We start from the raw sequence: 22,198 nt of genomic DNA on the forward strand, positions 1-22,198 counted from the left end.
CGGGCAAGCCGTGCCCACGCCTGGCGAGCGCACAGAGCGGAATCAAGTGGGAACACGTGTGGGCATTTCATGGCCCGCGCTCCTTCAGCGCAGGCTGCCTGGCGCTGGCGGGGGGCGGGGCGCCCAGGGCGCCCCAGCCACCCCGGGGACAAGCTGCCAGCGGGCGGGCGCGCCACCGTGCTGAAAGGGACTCAATTCACCATCTGAAGTGGTTTCCTTGGTAACAGCTGTTGTCCGTTTCCACCAATCAATGGCGCGGGGCTGGGAGGGTCAGTGTCCTACATAAAGAGTCAGGGAGGCACATCACCCGCTCAGTGCAGGGCTGATTCCCTTTGCCGGGTGCTGGCAGAGCCATGGCTGGGCTGCTGGGGGCCAGGCCGGCCGTGCCCCGGCAAGGGGGCTGCAGCTGGGCCACCTTGCTGCTGCTCTTACTCCCCGTCCAAGCAGGTAAGGGAGGGCGCCAGGCCGCTGAGCAGTGGGGGCAGCGCCGGGGACTGATGGGGGGCGGGGGCCGGGGTGGAGCAAAGCAGATCGCTCTGGGGAAGGGAAAGCGGCTGGGCTGGCAGCTCTGCACAGCCAAGCCTGCTCTGGGTCCACAGAGCAGCCGGAGCCTGGGGCATCCACCTTGACCTTGAAGTTGCAACTTGGGCCATTCAGCTCTCAGCCAAGACCCTGCCCCGATGGCGCCCTGGGGTGCTAGCATCCCAGCTAGGCCCATTGGCGCGGCGAATCCACCCCAGGACGGAGTGGCCTGGCCCCGAGCTGCGGTGGGACGGGAACAGCCTCCCACCCCCCCGGCCTGGCTTGCAAGCAAGTTGCTAATCCCCACCCTGTTGGGTTTAGTGGGGAGCTCGTCTGTGCGGGGAAGGGTAATCCGCAGGATAACCGCCCACCATGTGGATTTAAGAGCTATAATAGCGGGCCAAATTCACAGCGGGTGCAAGCGGCTCCGGCTCCAGAGAAGTTGAGGCAATCGTGCCTGCCACATAGGCCAGTGCCACGGGGCTGGGTGCCAGGCAGAGGGAGCGAATCCAAAAGAAGTGACAGGCCCTGCTGTTGGTGCTCAGCGGCCATGCCCAAGCTGGGGGCATTTCCTGCTCTCCGGATAACAGCCACAAACCCAGTCGCCGCTGGCTTTTCGGGACGGATCCACAAACAGCGCGAGTTTGCCAGAAGTGGCAGCTCTGGGCGCTGTCCCTTGAAGAAGCGATTCCTCCCCCCGGCCCAGCATTTCCTCCGTTCCTGGCTGGGCAGCAGGAGCAGGAAGCTGCTGGAAAGCAGTGAAGTGAAACTTGGCTCGGCAGCTGGGTTTAATTCATCCCCTTAGCGAAGTGGCAGCGTTTTCATTGAGTTAATGACAGGCTGCGAATCAGAGTCAGGGTGGCTGGGAGCCAGCTCCTTGGGCTTAGCAAATAGCCGCTCTGGTAGCCAGGGCCTGGGGAACCTCCCCCATTAGCTGGGATCACCTCTGGGGGAGCAGGCTTCTGGGCTGCCCCGGCACCCTGGACAGCCGGCGCTGGGGGGCAGCCGAAGTGTGTGCCGTGCTCCCAGTCGCTCCACGGGGTGGGTGGCCAGTGAGCCAGTGGCCAAACGCAAGAGACTGGGGGCCTCTGGGAACAGGCCAGCTGCTTAAGCCGTTTCTTCTTTCAAGGGGGTTCCCAGCGGCTCAAGTGGGCCACCCAGGAGAAGGGCTCAGCTGTGGGGCAGGGAGCGGAACCGAAGCCCCTGAGTCGAGTAGCCTCTGGCTACCGGGCCTGGAATTTCCCAGCCAGCTGCCAGCCCTGCGCTGGCCTGAGCTAGCCCCGCTTGGGTGCGGAGCAGCGTGTCCCTGGGCCAGGGCTCGGATCCTGCCCTCCTGCGCACACGTTACTCTGATCTTCTAGGCGCTGTTTCGGAGCCAGGGGCCCTTCAGCCCTCAGGGGGAGAACGAATCCGCAGCAAGATGATAATGTCCCAGGGCGGGTTTCTCCTCCAACTGCCCCATGAGAGACCCCTGATCGACACCCGCATCAGGGCCTGCGATCAGAGCCAGCTGGGACCCAGGCCAAGCCCAGGAATGGAACGGGTCATGATGGTGTCACGGAGTCCCTGGGCGATGCTCTGGAACTGCTCCCCATGAAGCCAGGCAGGACTCCGGGGAAGTCTCCTTTCTGTGAGCAGCCTGTCTGCAGGACACACAGCTCACACGGCTTCCACCTTCCTGGGTCTGACCTCGGAGCATTCAGCATCCTCTGCCCCTCCGTGCGCTTCCCACAGCGAGTCCGCCCAGGCGGGGTCCTGGGGAAGCCAGAGGGTCCTGCCCCCCAACTCCGCAGTCAGACGTGACTCTCAGCCAGCCAGTAACACAGAGGTTTCTTAGACGACAGGAACATGGTCTAACACAGAGCTTGTGCGTGCAGAGAACGGGACCCCTCAGCCAGGTCCATTTTGGGGGGCAGTGAGCCAGGCAACCCCGTCTGCACTTCACTCCATGTCCCCAGCCAGCCCCAAACTGAAACTCTCTCCAGCCCCCCCTCCTCTGGGCTTTGTCCCTTTCCCGGGCCAGGAGGTCACCTGATCCCTTTGTTCTCCCACCCTTTAGCTCTCACCTTGCAGGGGGGAAGGGCCCAGGCCATCAGTTGCCAGGAAACAGGGTGTCGGCCATTCTCTGTGTCCAGACCCCTGCACACACCTGCCCTCTAGGGCTCTGCAACGATCATACACCCTTACCCCACCCCCTAGATACTTAAGAACTGCATAGGGGAAACTGAGGCACCCCCACGTTGTTCAGAGGAAACATTAAGAACAGTCCCACTTTGTCACAGACGGCTCTTTGTCGTTCCTCTCAGGGCACCAGGGGGGTGCGGGCTGAGTCTTTCGGGGCTGGGGAATGGCTGGATGAACTCCCGGGTCTCTTCCGGGCCTGACTTGGGGGTGTTTGTGTCTCACCTGAGAGAGCCGCACAGGGGCTGGGCCAGGGGGCCGTGAGCCCTTTGCGAGCTGTGCAGAGAGGCTGTGGGTTACAGCACTTTGTGTCGGGGGCCCGCAGCACCCCCATCACCTCCACTACTGTGCCCACAACCCCTCCTCATTCCCTGTGCCCGTCCTCCTCCCAGCCCCCTCCCCCAGCCCCAGGTGCCGTTCCCAGCCCCCGCCAGCCATCGCCACAGGCTGGCCTGGCACGCGCTCTCCAAGAGCGCCCTGCGTGCCCTGCCCCCTGCACAAGCGGGTCTTTCCCCCCGCACAGCCCAGAAAGCGGATCTCAGCGGCGAGGCCGCCGGGGCCACCATGAACCACTCGCAGGCGCTGATCCACCGGCTGCAGGAGCTGCTGCAGAACGGCAACGCCAGCGACACCCTGCTGCGGGTGCGCACCCCCGGCTCCGACGAGGTCAAGGTCTTCCACGCCCACCAGCTGCTCCTGACCCTGCAGAGCACAGCCTTCGAGCGCCTCCTGCACAACCAGACCGCGGTGACGCTGTACGAGCCGGCCGACAGCGCCGCGCTCTTCGAGAAGTTCATCAGGTGTGTGTGTAGGGGGGGCTCTGATTGCCCTGGGCAGGTGGGGTGGGGGGAATCTCCTCCCCCAGCTGGGGAGAGGCTGGGCACAGGGAGAGCCGGACAAGCTCTATGCCAGCCACAAAATGAGCCAGGAATATACTGGCAGAGGGGCTGAGAGAAGAGAGAGGGCATCAGGGCTACAGGGCCCACGCTGCCAGGGAGCTGGGGTCAACCCCTCACCGGGAAGCTGGGCAGAGATACCCCAGACCACACCGATAGTTTATTAAAAGATCAGAGATTATGCCAAAGAGACCTAAGGCTGGGATAGCAGGGGCTGTGGGTCGGGAGTGAGGGGCACCGGCAGAGCTGGGGTGGGGGGGATCCAGGGCTGGGACAGCAGGGGCTGTGGGTCGGGAGTGAGGGGCACCGGCAGAGCTGGGGTGGGGGGGACCCAGGGCTGGGACAGCAGGGGCTGTGGGTCGGGAGTGAGGGGCACCGGCAGAGCTGGGGTGGGGGGGATCCAGGGCTGGGACAGCAGGGGCTGTGGTTCGGGAGTGAGGGGCACCGGCAGAGCTGGGGTGGGGGGGACCCAGGGCTGGGACAGCAGGGGCTGTGGGTCGGGAGTGAGGGGCACCGGCAGAGCTGGGGTGGGGGGGACCCAGGGCTGGGACAGCAGGGGCTGTGGGTCGGGAGTGAGGGGCACCGGCAGAGCTGGGGTGGGGGGGACCCAGGGCTGGGACAGCAGGGGCTGTGGGTCGGGAGTGAGGGGCACCGGCAGAGCTGGGGTGGGGGGGACCCAGGGCTGGGACAGCAGGGGCTGTGGGTCGGGAGTGAGGGGCACCGGCAGAGCTGGGGTGGGGGGGACCCAGGGCTGGGACAGCAGGGGCTGTGGGTCGGGAGTGAGGGGCACCGGCAGAGCTGCCCTTCCCAGTTAGGTGTGGGGAGAGCTAATGCTGGGGGTGTTGGGTTACTCTTTGCGCCCAGGTACCTGTACTGCGGGGAGATCTCCATCCTGTTGCACCAGGCCATCCCTCTGCACCGGCTCGCTAGCAAATATCGCGTCTCCACGCTCCAGCGCGGGGTGGCCGAGTACATGAAGAGCCACCTGGCCAGCGAGTCCAGCCAGGGCCACGTGGTCGGCTGGTATCACTACGCGGTGAAGATCGGGGATGTGGGCCTGCAGGAGAGCTGCCTGCAGTTCCTGGCCTGGAACCTCTCGGCCGTCCTGGGCGGCGCCGAGTGGGCCACGGCGAGCGCAGAGCTGCTGGGGCTGCTGCTGAAGCGCTCCGACCTGGTGCTGCACAGCGAGCTGGAGCTGTACACCGCCGTCGAGGAGTGGGTGGGCCGCAAGCAGCCCGAAGCCCCCGTGACGCTGCAGCTGCTGCGCTCCATCCGCTACGCCATGATCCCCCCCGGCCACCTCTTCCACCTGCAGAAGCAGTCGGCGGTGATGGTGCGTCACTACGGCGCCATCCAGGACCTGCTCTTCCAGGCCTTCCAGTTCCACTCCGCCTCCCCCCTCCACTTCGCCAAGTACTTCGACGTCAACTGCAGCATGTTCCTGCCCCGCAACTACCTCTCCGGCTCCTGGGGCGCCCCGTGGGTCATCAGCAACCCGGCCCGCGATGACCGCAGCACCAGCTTCCAAACGCAGCTGGGCCCCAGCAACCACGACGCCAGCAAGCGGGTGACCTGGAATGTCCTCTTCTCCCCGCGCTGGCTGCCCGTCAGCCTGCGCCCCGTCTACGCGGACTCTGTCTCCGGAGCCATCCAGTCCATCCGGATCGAGGACGGGCGGCCCCGGCTGGTGATCACCCCGGCTATGACCAGCTCCGACTTCGCGGGCGTCAGCTTCCAGAAGACCGTCCTGGTGGGGGTGCGGCAGCAGGGGCGAATCTTCGTGAAACACGCCTACAGCTTCCACCAGAGCACGGACGAGCTGGCCGATTTCCTGGCACACGCCGACCTGCAGAAGCGCACCTCCGAGTACCTGATCGACAACTCCCTGCACCTGCACCTGATTGTCAAGCCCGTCTACCACTCGCTGATCAAGGTCAGGAAGTAGCCAGGTGGAAAGGTGCTGGGGACTGGCTGCTCAGGGTGACCCCCGTAGCCTGCCGCGCTGGGCCTGGACCCTGGAGGGGGCGGCCTGTGCCCCGCACAGAGAACCGCTGAACTCACAAAGCTGGGGGTGGAGGGGTTCCTAGATAGAAGTGAATTAAAGCAGCGAGCTTGTTTCCAGAGATGTTCCTGCAAGGGCAGCTCCACCCCTTCCGACTTCAGGGCCCCTCTGAGCTGGGCGGGGGACGACCACGATGCCACGTCTCCCCCAGGCCGGGCTCTCAGGGTGCTGCGAGGGTCAGAGCCTGCGGATACAGGCAAAGGAAGAGGTCCCGCCCCTTGGAGGACACTGAAAACCAAGCCCCTGAGTGTCTCCCTTCAAAATTCAATCTCCACTCCCCCCCCTTTTAAAGCTAGTTCTGTTGTCCACTGTGTGCACCCGCCCCCCAGCTCCCAAGAGGGTCTGACACACGCTGTCACTCCAGGCTTTGAGCAGGGAGGGCTTGTCTGCACTGGCAGGATCCGCCGTAGGAACCAGCCGGGTCCCCACCCGACACTCACACGTGCTCTCCCATCACTGGCTCTCTGGGTGTCCCTCCAGGCCAGTCATCCCGGCTCCCGGCCAAGGCAGGCGGCACGGTGGGAGTCCCAGCCTGGCAGTGCTAGGGCAGGGCACCCCGGTGGGGGTAAGTGAGCTGGTCGAGGGAATTCAGAGCGTTCCCCAGGAGGGATTCGCCCACTCGGCTCCCCCGGTTCTGCTGCACCTTCTGACCCAGCTGAGCCACTCAGAGCCCCCCACGCTGCAGCACGGGACAGCCCAACACTGGGAATTCCCAGCATGCGCTGCATTCACCTCTCCTCCTTCCAGGGACCTGACGGACAGACAGACACCAGCTGCTTCTCTTTGTCCAAGAGGCCCCAGGCATCGCCCGGGAGACAAATGCCACTTACACCAACTTCCAAATAAACAGCCGAAAAAGAGCCTCTGGGTGGTGCTGCTTTCAGGGGGGCTGTCTTGTAGCATCGCGGACGTTCCCTCTGTTGGGATGTCCCTGAAACGCTGCTCACAACAGGTAGCAGGGTGACCTCCGGCCTTCTGCCCTGGGGGCTCACAGGCCCCAAAGCCAGAAGGGACCATTATGATCCAGTTGTCACGGAGTCCCTGGGCGATGCTCTGGAACTGCTCCCCATGAAGCCAGTCAGGACTCTGGGGCAGTCGCCTTTCTGTGAGCAGCCTGTCTTCAGGACACACAGCTCACACAGCTTCCACCTTCCCGGGTCTGACCTCGGAGCATTCAGCATCCTCTGCCCCTCGGTGCGCTTCCCACAGCCAGTCCGCCCAGGCAGGGCTCCTGGGGAAGCCAGAGGGTCCTGCACCCCAACTTCGCAGTCAGACGTGACTCTCAGCCAGCCAGTAAAACAGAGGTTTATTAGACGACAGGAACATGGTCTAAAACAGAGCTTGTAGGTGCAGAGATCAGGACCCCTCAGCTGGGTCCATTTTGGGGGCAGTGAACCAGACAACCACGTCTGCACTTCACTCCATGTCCCAGCCAGCCTCAAACTGAAACTCCCTCCAGCCCCTCCTCCTCTGGGCTTTGTCCCTTTCCCGGGCCAGCAGGTCACCTGATCCCTTTGTTCTCCAACCCTTTAGCTCTCACCTTGCAGGGGGGAAGGGCCCAGGCCATCAGTTGCCAGGAAACAGGGTGTCGGCCATTCTCCATGTCCAGACCCCTGCACACACCTGCCCTCTAGGGCTCTGCAATGATCATACACCCTTACCCCACCACCTAGATACTTAAGAACTGCACAGGGGAAACTGAGGCACCCCCACACTATTCAGAGGAAACATTAAGAACAGTCCCACTTCGTCACACCAGTCTGACCTGCCTAGCCTGGGTCAGAGCCCCTCGCTCAGGGACTCCTGCCTGGAGACCGGCGCCTCTCTCTGGTTCTCACTGTTCCCACGATTGTGGGGGCTCTGAACAGCGGCAAGCTTCGCTGAGCCCAAATTGCTTCCAAAACACCCGGGTCAGCGTGGCCCAGCTCATGCCCCAGTGAACATGGCAAACACTGGGCAGGGTCGCCTAGCACCGCACAGCTGGGAAGGGGGCCTTCCTGGAGAGAAGGCTCATTTACAGAGGGGTAATAAATGATGAACAGATGGTTCAGTTAGCGGTTAAATCAACTGTCAGGATCCAAGAGGCTGTTTATAACTGTGTGTAACGCCTCCCATCGCCGGGCTTCCGGAGCCACATGCTAGCCATGGCTGCTAGTGTCTAACCGGGAGTACTAGTTATTAACCCTTTATACCCAGAACCTTGGTATCAAGCGCCCCGCCAGCAAACCCCGCCCCGAGACACAGGGAGAGGTGACCAGCCAAGACACAGCGGAATTAAATGACTTGCTCAAGTCACACAGTCAGTGGCAGAGGCTGGAGCCAAGCATAGGGCTCACTGCCAGCCGGCTTGGCCCTCAGAGCGGGCCCGAGCTGGGTACTCGCGCCATCCTCCCCAAAGACAAGGAAAACAAGCAACCGAAGGCTGCAGAAGCACAACTGAACCGGGCCGTAGAATCTCAACAAATCACTTTTAATTTAGCCTTAACAAGAGGAATAAAAAACAACGTTGCCAGGTAAAAACCCCAGGTTCAGAGTCCCTGGACATACCCACAGAGACCAGGGCAGCCCCGCAGCCAATGGGTGAGACCCGGGCGCTGTGCAGGCACTGAGAGCCCCTGGATTGGGCCCAGCAGGGAGCCCCCCTGCCCCAAGCCCCTGTTGCTGCAGAGCTCCCAGGCCTGGCTGGAATCCTGGGCCATCCTAGCTGCAACACAAGGGCCTGATCCTGAGCACTGCAGGCCCCATTGGCCATGCTAGGTCAGGATTGGGCCCCGCCAGATGCAGAGTTTGGCAACACGTTTTATTTACAGCGTAACTGAGCCAGCACCAGGGCTATTCTCTCCCTCCTCCTGCCTGCTGGCCACGCCAGGGAGATCCCCTCCCTGCCTCCACTCACCCCAGGATCTGGGAGGGCAGGAGACCATTTTGGGGGCACCCCCTGCCCTCCCCACAAGACACTCGCAGACAATCCTCAGCCGCAGTTGGCCCTGGGGGAGCAGAGCCGGGAGGCCCTGAACTCCCTATGGATGGTGCACACGCACTGTGGATTTAATGAGGGAGGGCCAGGGGTGCCCCCAGCCGGATTCATGGCCACCAGTTTTCCAGCCACACTCCCTTTACAGCAGGCCAGTCCTGCTGTTACTCTGCTAGCAGGGGGTGCTGCTGAGCACTGCGAGACCCTCCAGGGACTGGGAGCCGCAGCTCCTGGGGAGCAAGGGAGTGATACGGGGGACTGGAAACCTGAGGTCGGAGGTGCAGACAGGGCACCAGTCCCCACGGCCTCAGAGAGCTGCAGCATCGACCTGCCGTGCAGGGCACCTGCGGGGGCAGAGCCCTGGGCACAGTGCAGCCGGCATGGTGGGGTAGCAGGCAGGTGTATATGGGTGGCAGCGGTCACAGGAAGCTCTGGGGTGCGTAGGGAGTGTGTCACCCTGAGCCCAGCCCATGCCCGGAGGCCAGTGGGAGGGGTGGGCGAGGCCAGCAGTCCGGAGGGAAGGCACCAGGGCAGCAAACCGCGGGGCTTGAGCTGCATGGGTGCTTGGCGTCCATCCACACGGGGTCAGCGGGATGCCCGGCATGCCATTGCTCCCACCTGCCCCACGGCAGCTGGGGCGTGGAGCTGTGAACAGAACGACCAGCTGGGAACGGGCGGCTGGCCGCCAGCCAAGCGACTCTCCAGAGGGAGCTCCCTGTAATCTCGGCAAGGGGGACGCGGCGGTCTAAGCGCTTCGGATGGAGGGGTAGAGGGAACGTGTCTGTAGGGCTGCGGAAGGGACAGGCCCCAGCAGCAGGGCTGTGGGGCAGCCAGGAGGAGGGAGAGAATCATCGTCCATGAGAACCACGTTGGTAAACCCCTTTCCTCCTGCAGGCCCCAGGCCCTGCGCCGGCTCCACCCAGAGGAGCCCCCATGCGCCCTGCTCTCCTGGCAGTCCCTGAAGCAGTCCCTGCAGCAGCTGGGCAAGCCAGGCCTCCAGGACAGTCCTGCCAGGCTTCCCAAGCCCCTGCCCCGAGGGCTGGGCCCTCCCAGTTCAGGGCTGTCTGCCCGCAGCCCGTCAATAGCGCCGGCTCCTGCCGTCCTTGGCGTAAGCGTTGGTGCCGTTCAGCGTGATGTAGCTCAGGCGGGGGTGCTGGCTGGGCTGGGGGCCTTTCTTCAAGTTGCCGGGAGGAGGGAGGGGGAGCGGGAGAGATGCCGGGTCCCCCAGACCTGGGGGAGAGGGAAACAAACAGAAGAGGTTTGCAAAGCGGAGCCTGGCCCCGATCCGGGTCCCACAGCAGCTCCCCACCCTGGGGAACCTGGCGCTTGGGTGCTGGCCCCAGGTCTGCTGTGCCAATGGTCCCTGGCTTTCGTCCTCTCCTTCCAGTGCCACAGGCTCGTTGCGGGAGGAGCAGAGAACGGGCCCCTGATGCAGCTCATCCTGGGGGAGGGGTTGGACAGGCTAGACTAGGGATTTCGCTGCCTGCCGGCCTGGGGGCACCAAGTCTGGGAGCGGCGTCAGGGGACGCCACGGGGCCAGCAGAAGGAGCTGGAGGCTGCCCCCCGAGGTGGGGTGGAGGCACGCTGGGAGGGCAGCGTGGGAGCGGCTGGCCCTGCTGTGGGCTGGGTAGTGCCCGGTGTGCGAGCAGAGAGAGGGCTCAGCCTGGGGCGCCCCCACTTCCGCCACAGTGGCTGACGGGGGGAGGGGCTGAGAGGGCCACTCGTGCCAGCCTGGGACATCAGGCCCAGTTCCAGCAAGCCAGGGTCCTGTTCTGCGTGCAGTGGAGGCCAGGACACCGGGGAGGCAGGACCCCATGCCCACGTGCTGCCCAAGGGCTGGAGAACCCTGCCACTGGCACTGAGGGGGATGCCCTGGCAGGAGTTACTGCGATGGCCCGGGCACGCTCTGTCCGGCACAGAGCCAGCGTGGGTAGCCCTGGCCGGGCGCCATGGCCCCAGCCAGCCCGAGGCTCACCCACCTGCATGCTGGCTCTGTGGGAGCCTCCCTTTGGCTTTGCCAGGTGCCCGGGGGTGCGGCGCTGGCTGCCCCCCCGCTGGCATCCTGAGCTCGGAGTTGCTCTCGAGGGGGTGGCACCGGGTTACGTTGGTCTTCGGTCCTGAGAGCTGCGGGGGAGAGGAGGGGGAGAAACGGTCACAGCGGCTCGGGGGCAAAGCTCAGCCCAGGGGGCAGCTCGGTGACTTGACAGAGCCCTGAGCCCTGGATCCCAAACCCTGAACCTCAGATCCAGGGTTACAGCCGCCCCTGCGCCCCGCTCTGTGCCAAAGGGAGATGAGGGGGGAGACTATCCAGTCCAGCATGCAGTGCACTGGGGGTAAGCCGCCGGCTCAACCCTGCCTGCCTTGTGCCTGGCTCCTGCACTGGGAGCCCCATCCCCAAATGCACTGCCCCAGCCCGTCCCTTGGGGAGTCCAGGGCTAGCGCAGGTGCTGGGGGGCTGGCCCCAAAGGGACTCTCCGGGAGCAGCTCCTAGGGGATCGGCTGGCGTGGGGATGGCACGTACCCCGTGGCCGGTGACTTCGAAGGACCTGGACCGTCGTTTCCGCCTTCTGCCGTCCAGCGACTCCTCCCTCTTCTCCAGCTTCTTGCCAGCCTCCTTGTGCCCCCGGAGCCAGGGCCCGGGGGAGTGGCTGGGGCAGGGGCCCTCGGCCCGCGAGGCCGTCTCCCCGGTGCTGCTGGACAGGTTGTCCTCGCTGGCGGCATGCTGCAGGCCGGGGCACGGCGGGCCCCGGGAGGCGGGGGTCTCTGGGGAGAGGGGGTCTTCGCTCTCGCTCAGGGAGTGCAGCGACAGGCTGCTCCGCTCCTTCATGGGCTCCAGCAGCTGCAGCCGGTCGGACTCCAGCACCCTGGAGCGGCGCCGGGCAGCCTTCACCGCGATGTTCTTGGTGCTGCTCAGGATCTCCCTGCGCTCTGCAAAGAGCGGGCACCGGCGTGAGAGAGCGAGGGGGGACCTGGCTGGGTAAGGGCGGGGGGCCGCACCAGTCGCATGGTCCAGATCTGGGGGGGTTGGGGCCCTCCCTGGCCCCCCCCAGCCTCTCCCCCATCTGGATCTGCAAACTGGAAGCATTGTGCCCTCAGCCTCATCTTCACTGTGCCCGAGGTGCCCCTAACACCAGGAGGGCAGACAGCCCACGTCAGGAAAGAGATCCGTCCCCCAAGGGCTCTGCTGCAGCATTTTGGAGGGCGAGCACTGGCTACCCTGTACCCTGCGGTGGCTCCGTGGCTGTGGTCAGGCGGGCGGGGGTGGGAGGGGAGAGGAGATGGCCCATTGCTAAAGCCTGGGCCAGACACTGCAGCTGGCGTGCGTGGGCAGGCAACGCTACGCGTCGTAGTCCGTACCACGCTGGGGGCCTGAGCCTCCCTGCCCAGCCCCCTATCTCCCCACAGTCTGGGGGCCTTGGGGATGGGATGGCCCCAAACCGAACGGAAGAGCATCCCAGATGGGGGCAGCGTGCAGGACATGACCCCCCACCCTGTGTTTCCCAGAAGTCCCTGACTCTTAGGGCTCGGGGGGGGGGGGGGGGGGCTCTAAGAGGCCCCAGTGTGGCTGGCAGGAGCCGTTTGCCGCCATCCTGGCACCGTCTGTGCCTTCCCTTCCCCAGAGGAGGAGGTGACGGCACAACCCGGCCCCACCCCGCGCCGAGAGCTCCTCACCTCTGCGCGTCAGAGCGACGTCCGAGCAGTTCTCGCTGCTGTCCGGGGAGGAGTTGGGGGGGCTCTCCAGGCTGGCCAGGCTCCCCCGGTGCAGGTACTGGGGGAGAGATGGGAGGTGAATGCGTCTGGCCGCTGCCCGGCAGAAATACCTGCGTTGCTCTGCACTCGCTGCCTGCCCAGTCGGGCTGGGATAGGACTGGCCAGGGCAGGGCAGGGCAGAAAGGCGGTAAAAAGCCCAGAGCCCAGCCCTGCCCAGAGTAAACCCAGAGCAACCCCAGACCAACGCCAGGCAGCATGAGCGGAATCTGGCCCAGAGTTTCCACTGGATTTTTCGGTTATGAATCCCGCACACTTGGTAACCGCCATTGAGCCCAGAGCCACGGGGGGCCGGGTGCTGCACAGACAGTGAAGAACAGCTCCTGCCCTAAAGAGCTCCTGGGCTGAAGAGCCCAGGCTGACAAGGCAGAAACTGAGGCACAGTGACTTGCCCAAGGTCACCCAGCAGGCCAGTGGCGGAGCCAGGAGTAGCCCCAGGACTCCTGGCTCTGTGCAGCGCCTAGTCAACACTGCCTTTCACATAGGCGCGTCCGTGCCCTGGGCCCCTGGCTCCTCCCACACCGGGGCCTTTCCCACGCTGCCCCACACACCTCTTGGGTCACCATGCCGTTCACGTGGATGGGGGGCGGGGTCAGCACAGCCGAACTCTTGATCTGCCGCACCCGAGGGCTGGTCCTGAACACCTGGGCCGGGTCGCTGCCGGAGAGGGACAGACGCCCGTCACACCCAGAGCAGAGACACAGCACAGAGCGAGGGAGAGCGCTGAATTCACGCGCGCGGGATGTTGTGCTGAAAGCAGCCAACGGCTCCTGTTGGTGGAGTCTTGGATCCAAAGCCAAGCCCAGACCTCAGGAAAGCCAATGGCTCTGCCGGCTGCCCTACTGCAGGCTCAAGGAGGAGCCGTCGAGCCCGTCTCTCTAGGTGGGGCAGCAGGAAACTGGAGCTGGCAGGTCAGAGCCGAGACACATGGCAGACATTTCCCTAGCTGCAAACGTGGGGACTAGGCCAGGGGCTGCAGCCCGGGCATGGCAGCAGGAAGCCAGGAGAAGCAGTGGCGTGACACTGATGGGAAGCGGAGACGGAGCTGCTTGGGCAGAGAGTGGCAGGAGGGGCGGCCGTGGGGGTTTCTGAGCTAGGAAGCTGCCAGCTGCTGTTCGTTTCTACTGCAGTCGGGGGAACAGGACTTTTGTAAATGAACAAAACCATTGCTGATATTGTGTCCATTTCTCCTCCCAGGCCCACACATCAGGGAACGGCTGTGGCTGAGGGGGCAACAAGGAGGTTCCCTTTGCTCTGAATGCGCCCCCCCCGCCGGCTCTTCCTCTTTGGGCCTGGCAGCCTCCTCTCTGCCCACCTGCTGCATCCAGCCTCTCGTCACTCACGCCTCCCCCAGGATCTGCGGGCAGCCAGAGCCCCAGGGCTGGGTCCTGAACACAGACACCCACGTGTGCGGGACACTCCTGCCCCCAGGCGGGGCCCTACCTCTCTGCATCCAGCACGAGGGGCGGCAGGGCCTGCCTGCGGGAGTCACGCCGCAGCAGTGGCTGGTGCTCTGAGCCCAGCGTCCTCACGCTCTCCTGGTCGGAGTCCAGGGCGCTCTCAGCAGCCGGGAGGTGGGGGATCTTGGGCAGAGACGTATCCTGCGGGGGAATCAGCTGCTGTTACGCCCAGCCCAGCTGCCTTGCGGTTTATGGGTCCTCTGGGGGTGCTGCAGGACACAGCCTGCCGGCTGCAGCTTCTCTGCCCTTCACTCACCGGTGGATTGGCCCTTTGGGGCTAGAGGAAACCCCTCCATACTGAGCCCCCAACTCCCTCCCCTGGAAAATTACCTTGCTCTCTGATTGCCCCCTCCCACCAACACTCAGGCCCCCCCAGCTCCCCACTGTGTGTGATGCTGACCCCCCAGGGACCACATCTGGGGGCTGGAAGCCGCACTCACTTTGCCTGGGTTGGAGCTGGTCACCCCCTCCTGTGCCAGGGTATATGAGGGCCCAGAGAGCACCCAGGGACCCGCTCTGTTTCCAAAGAGCTGAGTGATATCCTGACCCCATGGCGTGTGAGCCGAGAGGGAAGGACCAGTGCCCCCCACAGGTACCTTCAGGGCTTTGGCGGCCACGCGGTCCAGGCTGGCAACCCGGTCCAGGCTGCCCTCCTCCAGCTCCCGCAGGTAGATCTCATACAGCTCCTCCAGGTGGTGCGGGACTGAGAGGTGATATTCTGCCAGGGAGAGGAGTAGATGAAAGTGGGGGGTCACAGACTTAGGGGAGCACCCCCAGACCTACCCAGGGGCACCCAGCCCTGCATTAATCCTGACACACAGGTCCCTGGGCCAGAGGCGAGCCTGGGGCCGAGAGAAAGGGTTTGGGCCAGGTCAGGAGGAGATGGGGGAGCTTGAGTTGACATGATCACGCCGCGATGTGGCATCACCATGACATAGCCCCGCTGCATGGCAACCCAGCCTCGCCCCGTCACGACATCATCGCGTTGTCATGCAACCCCACGGCGCCGGCTGCAGTGGGGGCGCCAGGGCCCCGCAGAGCCCCCCCAGGATCCCCCAGCCCCGGGGGGGGGGCACACTCCCGCACCGTGGATGATCTGCCTCTGCTGCTGGATGATGCGGCCACAGAGGCTGCGGTGCTGCTCGAAGCGCCGGACCACGTAGTTCTTGTGGCGGATGACGCCGTCCTTCAGCAGGGCGCTGGACTGCATCTCCGTGTTCTCCAGCTCCAGCTCGTGCACCTTGCAGAGCAGGCTCAGCACCTCGCGCTGCTCCTCCGAGCTGATGCGCCGAGGCAGGACCTCCTCCAGCCGCCGCCCCCGCTGGCGGATCTCCTTGAACCGCTTCTCCAGCTCCGCCTGCGGGTGCAGAGCAGCCCAGGGCCCCGTGTCACGGGCCTGCCCACATGACCAGCCTGTCCCCAGGGGTCACTGTGGAATGGACTGGACCCCTGGCCAGATGGACCCCGGCTTTCCCAGCCCTGGGCACCCCCCCCGCGACAGCTCTGCTGGTGCCCCTCAGTCCCGACCCACAGCCCCGGCTATCCCAGCCCTGGGCTCCTCCCCACAGCTCTGCGGTGCCCCTCCCGACCCACTGCCCCCTTGCTAGCCTAGCCCTGGATGCCCCACATCCAGCTCTACTGGTGCTCCTCAATCCTGACCCGCTGTAGCCCCCACAGCTCTCCCGGTGCCCCATAATCCCAACCCACTGCCCCTGCTATCCCAGCCCTGGGCACCCCACCCTCCAGTTCTGTCAGTGTCCCTCAATCCCAACCCACTGCCCCTGCTACCCCAGCCCTGGGCACCCCACCCTCCAGTTCTGTCAGTGTCCCTCAATCCCAACCCACTGCCCCTGCTACCCCAGCCCTGGGCACCCCACCCTCCAGTTCTGTCAGTGTCCCTCAATCCCAACCCACTGCCCCTGCTACCCCAGCCCTGGGCACCCCACCCTCCAGTTCTGTCAGTGTCCCTCAATCCCAACCCACTGCCCCTGCTACCCCAGCCCTGGGCACCCCACCCTCCAGTTCTGTCAGTGTCCCTCAATCCCAACCCACTGCCCCTGCTACCCCAGCCCTGGGCACCCCACCCTCCAGTTCTGTCAGTGTCCCTCAATCCCAACCCACTGCCCCTGCTATCCCAGCCCTGGGCACCCCACCCTCCAGTTCTGTCAGTGTCCCTCAATCCCAACCCACTGCCCCTGCTACCCCAGCCCTGGGCACCCCACCCTCCAGTTCTGTCAGTGTCCCTCAATCCCAACCCACTGCCCCTGCTACCCCACCCCTGGGCTCCCTGCCACCCCACCCCTGGGCTCCCTGCCCTCCAGCTCTGCTGGTGCCCCTCAGTCTGAACCTGCAGCCCCCCTGCTATCCCAGCCCGGACCAATTCTGACCAGAACCTGGCAGTCACAACAGCTGATGCCAATCCAGCGGTGGGGCAGGGGTGGGCTGTGTGTGGGGGCACCCAGCCTTGGGCTGAGACCCACCAAGCTAATTTCTCCCCATCAGGCCCCAAAGCCCAGTCCCACAGCACCTCCCCCCGAGCTCTCCCTCCCCCCCACCCATCCCAGGAACCTTTTGCTTGCGCAGCTTCTTCTGCTCCCCCATGAGGGCGGCGATGTTCTCCCTGGCCGAGCTCACTTCCTGTGGCTCCGGCGCGTCCGGCTGCTCATCCCCGGTGTCCGAATCCTTCTCGCTCTCTTCCTTCCTCAGCTCCTCCCTGCACTTCTGCGCCCGGTGCCTCTTCTCCTGGTCCCAGCTGCAGTCGCCAGGGGAGAGCGCGAGCGTCAGCCCCTGGCAGATTGCAACCTCCCGGGCCTTGGCTATGCCCAACTGCTGACATGTGGCGCTCCTCGCCCACTGACAGGGCAGTAAACCTGGCTGGGCATTACCTGGCTATACTGACCAGCCCCCGCCGGCTGCTGAGCCAGGGAGATCTCAAGACGCCCAGCCCGGCAGGCCAGTTATACAGGGAGGGAGGAGTTTTCCTGGAGCCCCAGTGACACCCCGGCTCTCTGTGGGGGCTGGGCAGGGCTGTGCTTACTCCGCAATGGTCAGCAGGTGCCGGGTGCTCTCGATCTGGATCTCCATGTAGCTGTTCTCCAGCTCCATCAGCCGGCGCCGCAGGTCCATCTGCTCCTGGAAGGCACCGATCAGCTGTTCCCGCAGCTGGTCCATCTCCTGCCGGTCGCAGAGGGAGCTGAGGAGCTGCACCTCGGCTGTAACACACGAGGGGTGGGTTTGGTCACTGCGGGGGCGCCTCCTGCCGGATAGGGCACGCACAGAGCAGCCGCCGTCCCCAGGGCATCGCACGCATGGGGGCATGCAGGGATCCCTCCTGGGTCATCAGAACCGCCCTCCTCCGGGGTGGGGGCACGGCCGCCCAGCTGCCCTCCTCCGGGATGGGGGCACGGCCGGGAGCCCAGCACCTGGCTCCGGCGGGAGCAGGGAGCGGTACCAGCTCGGTGTGGGGCAGTGTGATCGGGGCAGGCGCAGCCCGTGCCCCGTGAGCGGTGACGGGCCTGGCAGCGGGGAGGGCCGGCCCCGCCGGCGTTACCTTGGATGTGGCGGATGTCACCCCGCTCGCCCCGGGCCGGGCGCGGCCCCGGCGCGTCGATCTTGCACTTGAGGCGTTGGATCTCGCTGCGCAGGTCCGAGATGATGCTGGTGTACTGGGCAATGTGGTATGAGACATTGAGCAGGTTCCGCTTCACCTGCGGAGACGGGGCGAAGGGTCAGCGCGCTGGGGAGGCGACTCCCGCCAGCACCGCACCCCGGCTGCTCCCGGGGAAGGGGGGCGGGTCTCTCCTAGAAGGCAGGAGGGCGGGGTGCTGGGTGCCCAGGCAAGGGGGAGGATCAGGATGCCAGGTGCCCCTGGTGGGGAAGGGAGGGCGGGGCGCCCGGTGAGAGGACAGAGGGTGGGGCGCCGGGTGGGGGAAGGGAGGGCGGGGCGCCCGGTGAGAGGACAGAGGGTGGGGCGCTGGGTGGGGGAAGGGAGGGCGGGGCGCTGGGTGCCCCAGGCCGGGTGCCAGCAGTACCGTGGTTTTGATGCTCTTGGCGCGGTCGGCGTAGGTGAGGGTGCTGCGGGACTCCTCGAAGGCGCTGCTGGCAGGGCTGATGTGGGCGATCATGACTGTGCGGCTGTTGCCCCCGAGGGAGTCCTGGCGACAGAGGATCGTGGGGCTGGGTGTCTGCCAGGGCCGGAGGCTGCAGCCCTATCCCCAGGCCTCTGCCCCAGGCACTGGAACCGGAACGAGCTGGGCCCAGGCCCGTCTGCCCACCCCCAGCCTGGCCCTAGGAGCCTGCGCTATTCTGGCCCCTTGGCCACGCCGCGGTGGTCCCGACCTCCTGGCACACACGGCACCTGGGCTGACATGGGCCAGACCGAGCTGTGCAGAGCTGGAGCCGTGTCACTCACGCTGGGGTGCTCCAGCCCTGGGTCCCCTCCCCGGGCCTGCACCCCAACTGCCCGCTGCAAGGTGCTGCTGATCGCCCCGCCCTGGCCCAGGGTCCGGCGGGCGCTCGTCCTGCTGTACCTTCAGGAGGCGGGTGAGCTTGCTGTCACGGTAGTTGACGTACTTGGGGGCCCCCTTGTCGCTCAGGGCATTGATGCAGTTCCCCAGGGCCAGCAGCGAGCGGTTGATGTGGGCTCCCTCCTTCATCCTCTGCCCACGGTTCTGGGTCTGTGGGGGCAGGGCAAGGGTGTGAGGCAGAGATTCGGGGCCAGCCCTGGGGGAGGGGCACGTGGGGCTTTGTGCATGGCCACTCCCAAGCACACCCCCGGCTTGCAGGCGCCTAGCAGCACACGGAAGAGTCGGCTTGGACATGACAACGCCCGGCAGAGCGATGGGCTGCACAGGCATCGGGGAAGGCGCAGGTTCGGTACCCACACAACAGCTCCCACTGGGGCCCTCGCCAGCACCCCCTGCAGGGCATGGCGCAGCATGGCGTGGCCAAGGGTCCCACTCCTCCACTGGCAAAGCGCTCGTGACTAGGGGTGTTTGGCTGCTTGGAAACATCCATCCCCCCCCACTTAAATGGTCTTTTTTCTTTTTAAAGGAGAGAAAATCAAAGGCAACAGCCCAGCTCTGAGCACCAACAAGCAAACAAGCAACCCTACAATAACAAACACACACGCAACCCTAGATAACAAATCAGTGTGCACAGCCCAGTGCCCACAAATGACCCGACAACAATAGCCTATACGCACGGGGACCTCCAGCAGACCCCACGGCTTGCGGGCAGCACTTCCGTGACATCTCCTAACCCAGCACTCACACTTCCCCCGCAGGTGCCACCTTTCCACAAGCCGCAGGCGAAGCAACTGCATGAACCAGCCAGGAGTCCAGGCTGGGAAAGGGAAAGCCGAGGTCATCTGACCTGCCCCCCTACTGGAAACTGCCAGAGCCTCCCCTGAAACACGCGCTGTGCCCAGTAAATGGAGTGTGGAAACGGGGATTGGTCTAGAAGAGGGCCAACCCCAAGCCTGCGGCACTAGGGGGCGCTGTGAGCTTGACTAAACCGGAGCAGCACCAGCTGGTGAAGTCCATTGTTCTGCCTGGCACCAGGACTGCGTGGGCAGAGCGGATCCGGGAGCAAGGGCTCCAGTCCCCCACGCAGCCCCAGGGAGCACAGACTGCAGCCGAACCCGGCACACATAGTCGCGTGGGACCATGGCACATGAGGGACCTACCCTCAGGACTGATCCAGCCCCAAAGCTGGTGACTCCAGCCCTGGGCACCCCACGCACAGCTCTGCTGGTGCCCATCAAACGTATAGTCTGACCCACGTCCCCCTGGAAGCGCCAATCACCACGGTCTCTAGGGGCCGAAGGTATCCATTGCTGGCACACCGGGTGGGAGGCAGCGTGTGTGTTATCATGCCCGTCGGCCTGACCTACCCCTGGTCCATCACCCACCTGTGCTGGTGCCCCTCAGTTCCGACCCACTGCCCCCTGCTAGTCCAGCCCTGGCTCGCCCGTGTACCCGCAGCACAGCACACCACACAGGGGATGTCCGACCTAGACCAAGGTGGATACATTTGGCCTGCCCAGCTTCCTGGGCACTGAGGTGGGTTCTTTGTCCTGCCTTTCGCAAGTTCCCTCTCTCTCCATTCAGGAGATGGAGGGGCCAGCCCCACCCCACAGACTTGGGGGGCCCTGGCAATTTGGGGGGAGCCATCCCTTGAGTGGAGCCCCTGAACCCTGCCTTCTGCGACTGATCATGTCGGAGCCTGTCTCCTGGCCTCAGCGACCCCCTCGCTGGGATCTGCAAAGCCCCAGCTCCCAGAGCAGGGTCGTCGGCCCTGTCTCACAGTCGCAGCAAGGGAACGTGGCTCGACCGCGGCCCCACAGCCAGGCTGCAGTGGCGCTGGGGTTAGAACCGCACCATCCTGGCTCCCAGCCCCATGCCCAGACCACGAGGCCACATCCCCTCAATGCATCATGCTACTGCCACGTCCCCAGGACAAAACCTGCTGCAGCACCCAGACTGATCCTCTCCACCCCACTCGAGAGCCTGCCCCCGGCATGTGCCCACATCGCTGTACATTCACCCTCTTGTTGCCCCTCTACCCCACAGAGCGTGGAAGTGTTCTCCCCTGTGCACCAACCGGCTGCTGGCACCGCTGGGCTGCCCCCCTGGAACCCCCTCCCCGTACCTGAGATGCCCTCTCGGAGCCAGCCAGGTCGATCATGAAGAGCCGCCCCACCCGCACCTCCTGCATGATGTTCCTGATGCGGGGCTTCTGGCGGACGGTGACCTGCAGCACAGCGTGGGACCGCGACGACGTCTGGTTGGCGGCCGTGGGCTCCTGCATCCTCTGCTTGTTCCCCTTCAGCAGCAGCTGCATGACCTGCGGGGCGGCAAGGGGGCAAGAGGGCGATGGTGGGCAGGTTGAGAGGGGGGCAGAGTGGGACACAGCCAGTCGCTCTGCCACCCAGTCCCTCCAGCACCCCGCTGCACGTGGCAGCCTCGCATCTCCGCTGGGCACCCCTGCAGCACATACAGCCTGTGTCCCTGGACGTTCGTTCCCCTCCACCCCCCAGCCTGCCGCGCCGGGTCAGTGCACACCCCACCAGTGCCCTAATAGTGTCCCTGGGTTTCGTAGCCCCCCTTCGCAGGATGTCACTTCAGCACCGTGCCAGGTGAGGGGAGGGCTCTGGGGCCGTGCTGGGACAGTGCGCTGACAGGACTCAGAGGAGGGGACTGCCGGGCAGGGCACTCATGGCCCACAGCCTGACCACGGCTACTCCAGACCCAGCTCCACTGGCCTGGCGCCCAGGCAGGGGGCGAGTCTCTAGGCTCCTACGCTCGAGGCCAGGAGAGGCCGTGTGTAGGGGGGGCTGGAGACAAGGGGAGCTGCAGGATTGAAAGTCGTGCCGGGGTCTGTGCCCCACGCTCACCTCCTTGGCGTTGATGGTGGAGACTTCCGTGATCCCCGCCACCTGGATCACTCCCTTGGCGTCCTCCCGCAGCTCCAGGAAGCCCAGCGACGGGTTGAGCAGGTCCCGGATCATCTCGTTGTAGATCTAGTCGCAGCGGGAGGGGGTTGGCACGGGGGAGGGAGAGCGGCAGCCAAAGAACCCCCTTCTATATCTTTGGCCACGGCAGGGGTGAGCTGCAGGAGTCTGGCATGACATTTTGCCCCACCCCACCCATCTGGGCTGGCCACACCCTGCCCACACCAGAGAGCCCAATGCACCCTCCACAGTCAGCCTGGCTTCGCTCCCCATCAGCCCTGGGTGCTTGGCTCTTGGGATCAAGCCCTGCCATGCCAGTGCCCACAATGGGGGCCAGCGTGGAAAATGCCAAGGAAGGGCCCCACCTTCCCCCAAGCCAAGGGCACCCCCACCTTCGGGGGGCCAGGCAGAGTGCCAGGCGGCAGCAGGGAAATGCAGCTGATATTCGGGGAAGGGCCAATCCCCTCCGCTGGGTGTTGGCAGCTGTCGGGCTCCTGCCCTGACTCTGGGCAGAGTCTTGCCTGGGCCCTGACAGCGGCTGGCGAGTGCTGATGGTTTAGAGACCCCAGGGCCCCAGCCCCGGATCAGGCTCCCAGCCCCCCACACCACTGGGGCTGAACAGCTCAGAGAAGGAACATGAGGGTCCTTTGCTCCTTGGCACCTGTGAGCTCCCTCAGGCCCAGCATCTGCTCCCCACCCTGCCCTGTAGCGCTGCCCCTTAGCAGCCCTGCCATGAGGTTCCAGGAGCTGGCACGCTGCCCTCAGCCCTGACCCTCTGGACCAGGCCCGCGGCAGGATTGGGCTGGGGCCCAGCTGCACGAGGGAGCTGGACGCGCCCCTGGTCCCTGCCCAGGCCCCACTCCCGGATATTTATCCTCTCGG

General features: G+C 65.1%; 2 protein-coding genes across 5 annotated transcripts in view; one reads left to right on the plus strand and one right to left on the minus strand.

The window, feature by feature from the left end:
- Positions 1–282: 282 nt before the first annotated feature.
- Positions 283–6,521, plus strand: BTBD17 (BTB domain containing 17). 2 transcript variants are annotated; one of them, XM_048817726.2, is made up of 4 exons: positions 283–447; positions 3,227–3,503; positions 4,464–5,532; positions 6,409–6,521. In XM_048817726.2, the coding sequence occupies exons 1-4, from the start codon at positions 354–356 to the stop codon at positions 6,505–6,507; spliced, it is 1,539 nt and encodes a 512-aa protein (XP_048673683.1). In that variant the 5' UTR covers positions 283–353; the 3' UTR covers positions 6,508–6,521. The 2 variants fall into 2 exon arrangements, with proteins under 2 accessions (XP_048673683.1, XP_048673684.1); XM_048817727.2 differs by having other exon boundaries at positions 284–447; positions 4,464–6,521.
- Positions 6,522–8,110: 1,589 nt separating this feature from the next.
- KIF19 (kinesin family member 19) overlaps positions 8,111–22,198 on the minus strand; it is a 32,373-nt gene continuing 18,285 nt past the window's right edge. For 2 of the 3 annotated variants that reach the window (XM_048817708.2, XM_075119172.1), the window contains exons 6-20: positions 21,260–21,385; positions 20,515–20,709; positions 18,393–18,539; positions 17,895–18,017; positions 17,414–17,570; positions 16,901–17,075; positions 16,432–16,615; positions 14,950–15,220; positions 14,460–14,581; positions 13,847–14,004; positions 12,955–13,060; positions 12,308–12,404; positions 11,157–11,563; positions 10,615–10,759; positions 8,111–9,865 (exon numbers count right to left, since the gene is read on the minus strand). In XM_048817708.2, coding sequence (XP_048673665.2) covers positions 9,714–9,865; positions 10,615–10,759; positions 11,157–11,563; positions 12,308–12,404; positions 12,955–13,060; positions 13,847–14,004; positions 14,460–14,581; positions 14,950–15,220; positions 16,432–16,615; positions 16,901–17,075; positions 17,414–17,570; positions 17,895–18,017; positions 18,393–18,539; positions 20,515–20,709; positions 21,260–21,385 — 2,565 coding nt within the window. In that variant the 3' untranslated portion in view covers positions 8,111–9,713. The remainder of the gene's footprint in view (positions 9,866–10,614; positions 10,760–11,156; positions 11,564–12,307; positions 12,405–12,954; positions 13,061–13,846; positions 14,005–14,459; positions 14,582–14,949; positions 15,221–16,431; positions 16,616–16,900; positions 17,076–17,413; positions 17,571–17,894; positions 18,018–18,392; positions 18,540–20,514; positions 20,710–21,259; positions 21,386–22,198) is intronic. The other variant, XM_048817709.2, reaches the window with a different exon arrangement.

Source organism: Caretta caretta, chromosome 14 (genome assembly GCF_965140235.1).
Source record: "Caretta caretta isolate rCarCar2 chromosome 14, rCarCar1.hap1, whole genome shotgun sequence".
Taxonomy (NCBI): domain Eukaryota; kingdom Metazoa; phylum Chordata; order Testudines; family Cheloniidae; genus Caretta; species Caretta caretta.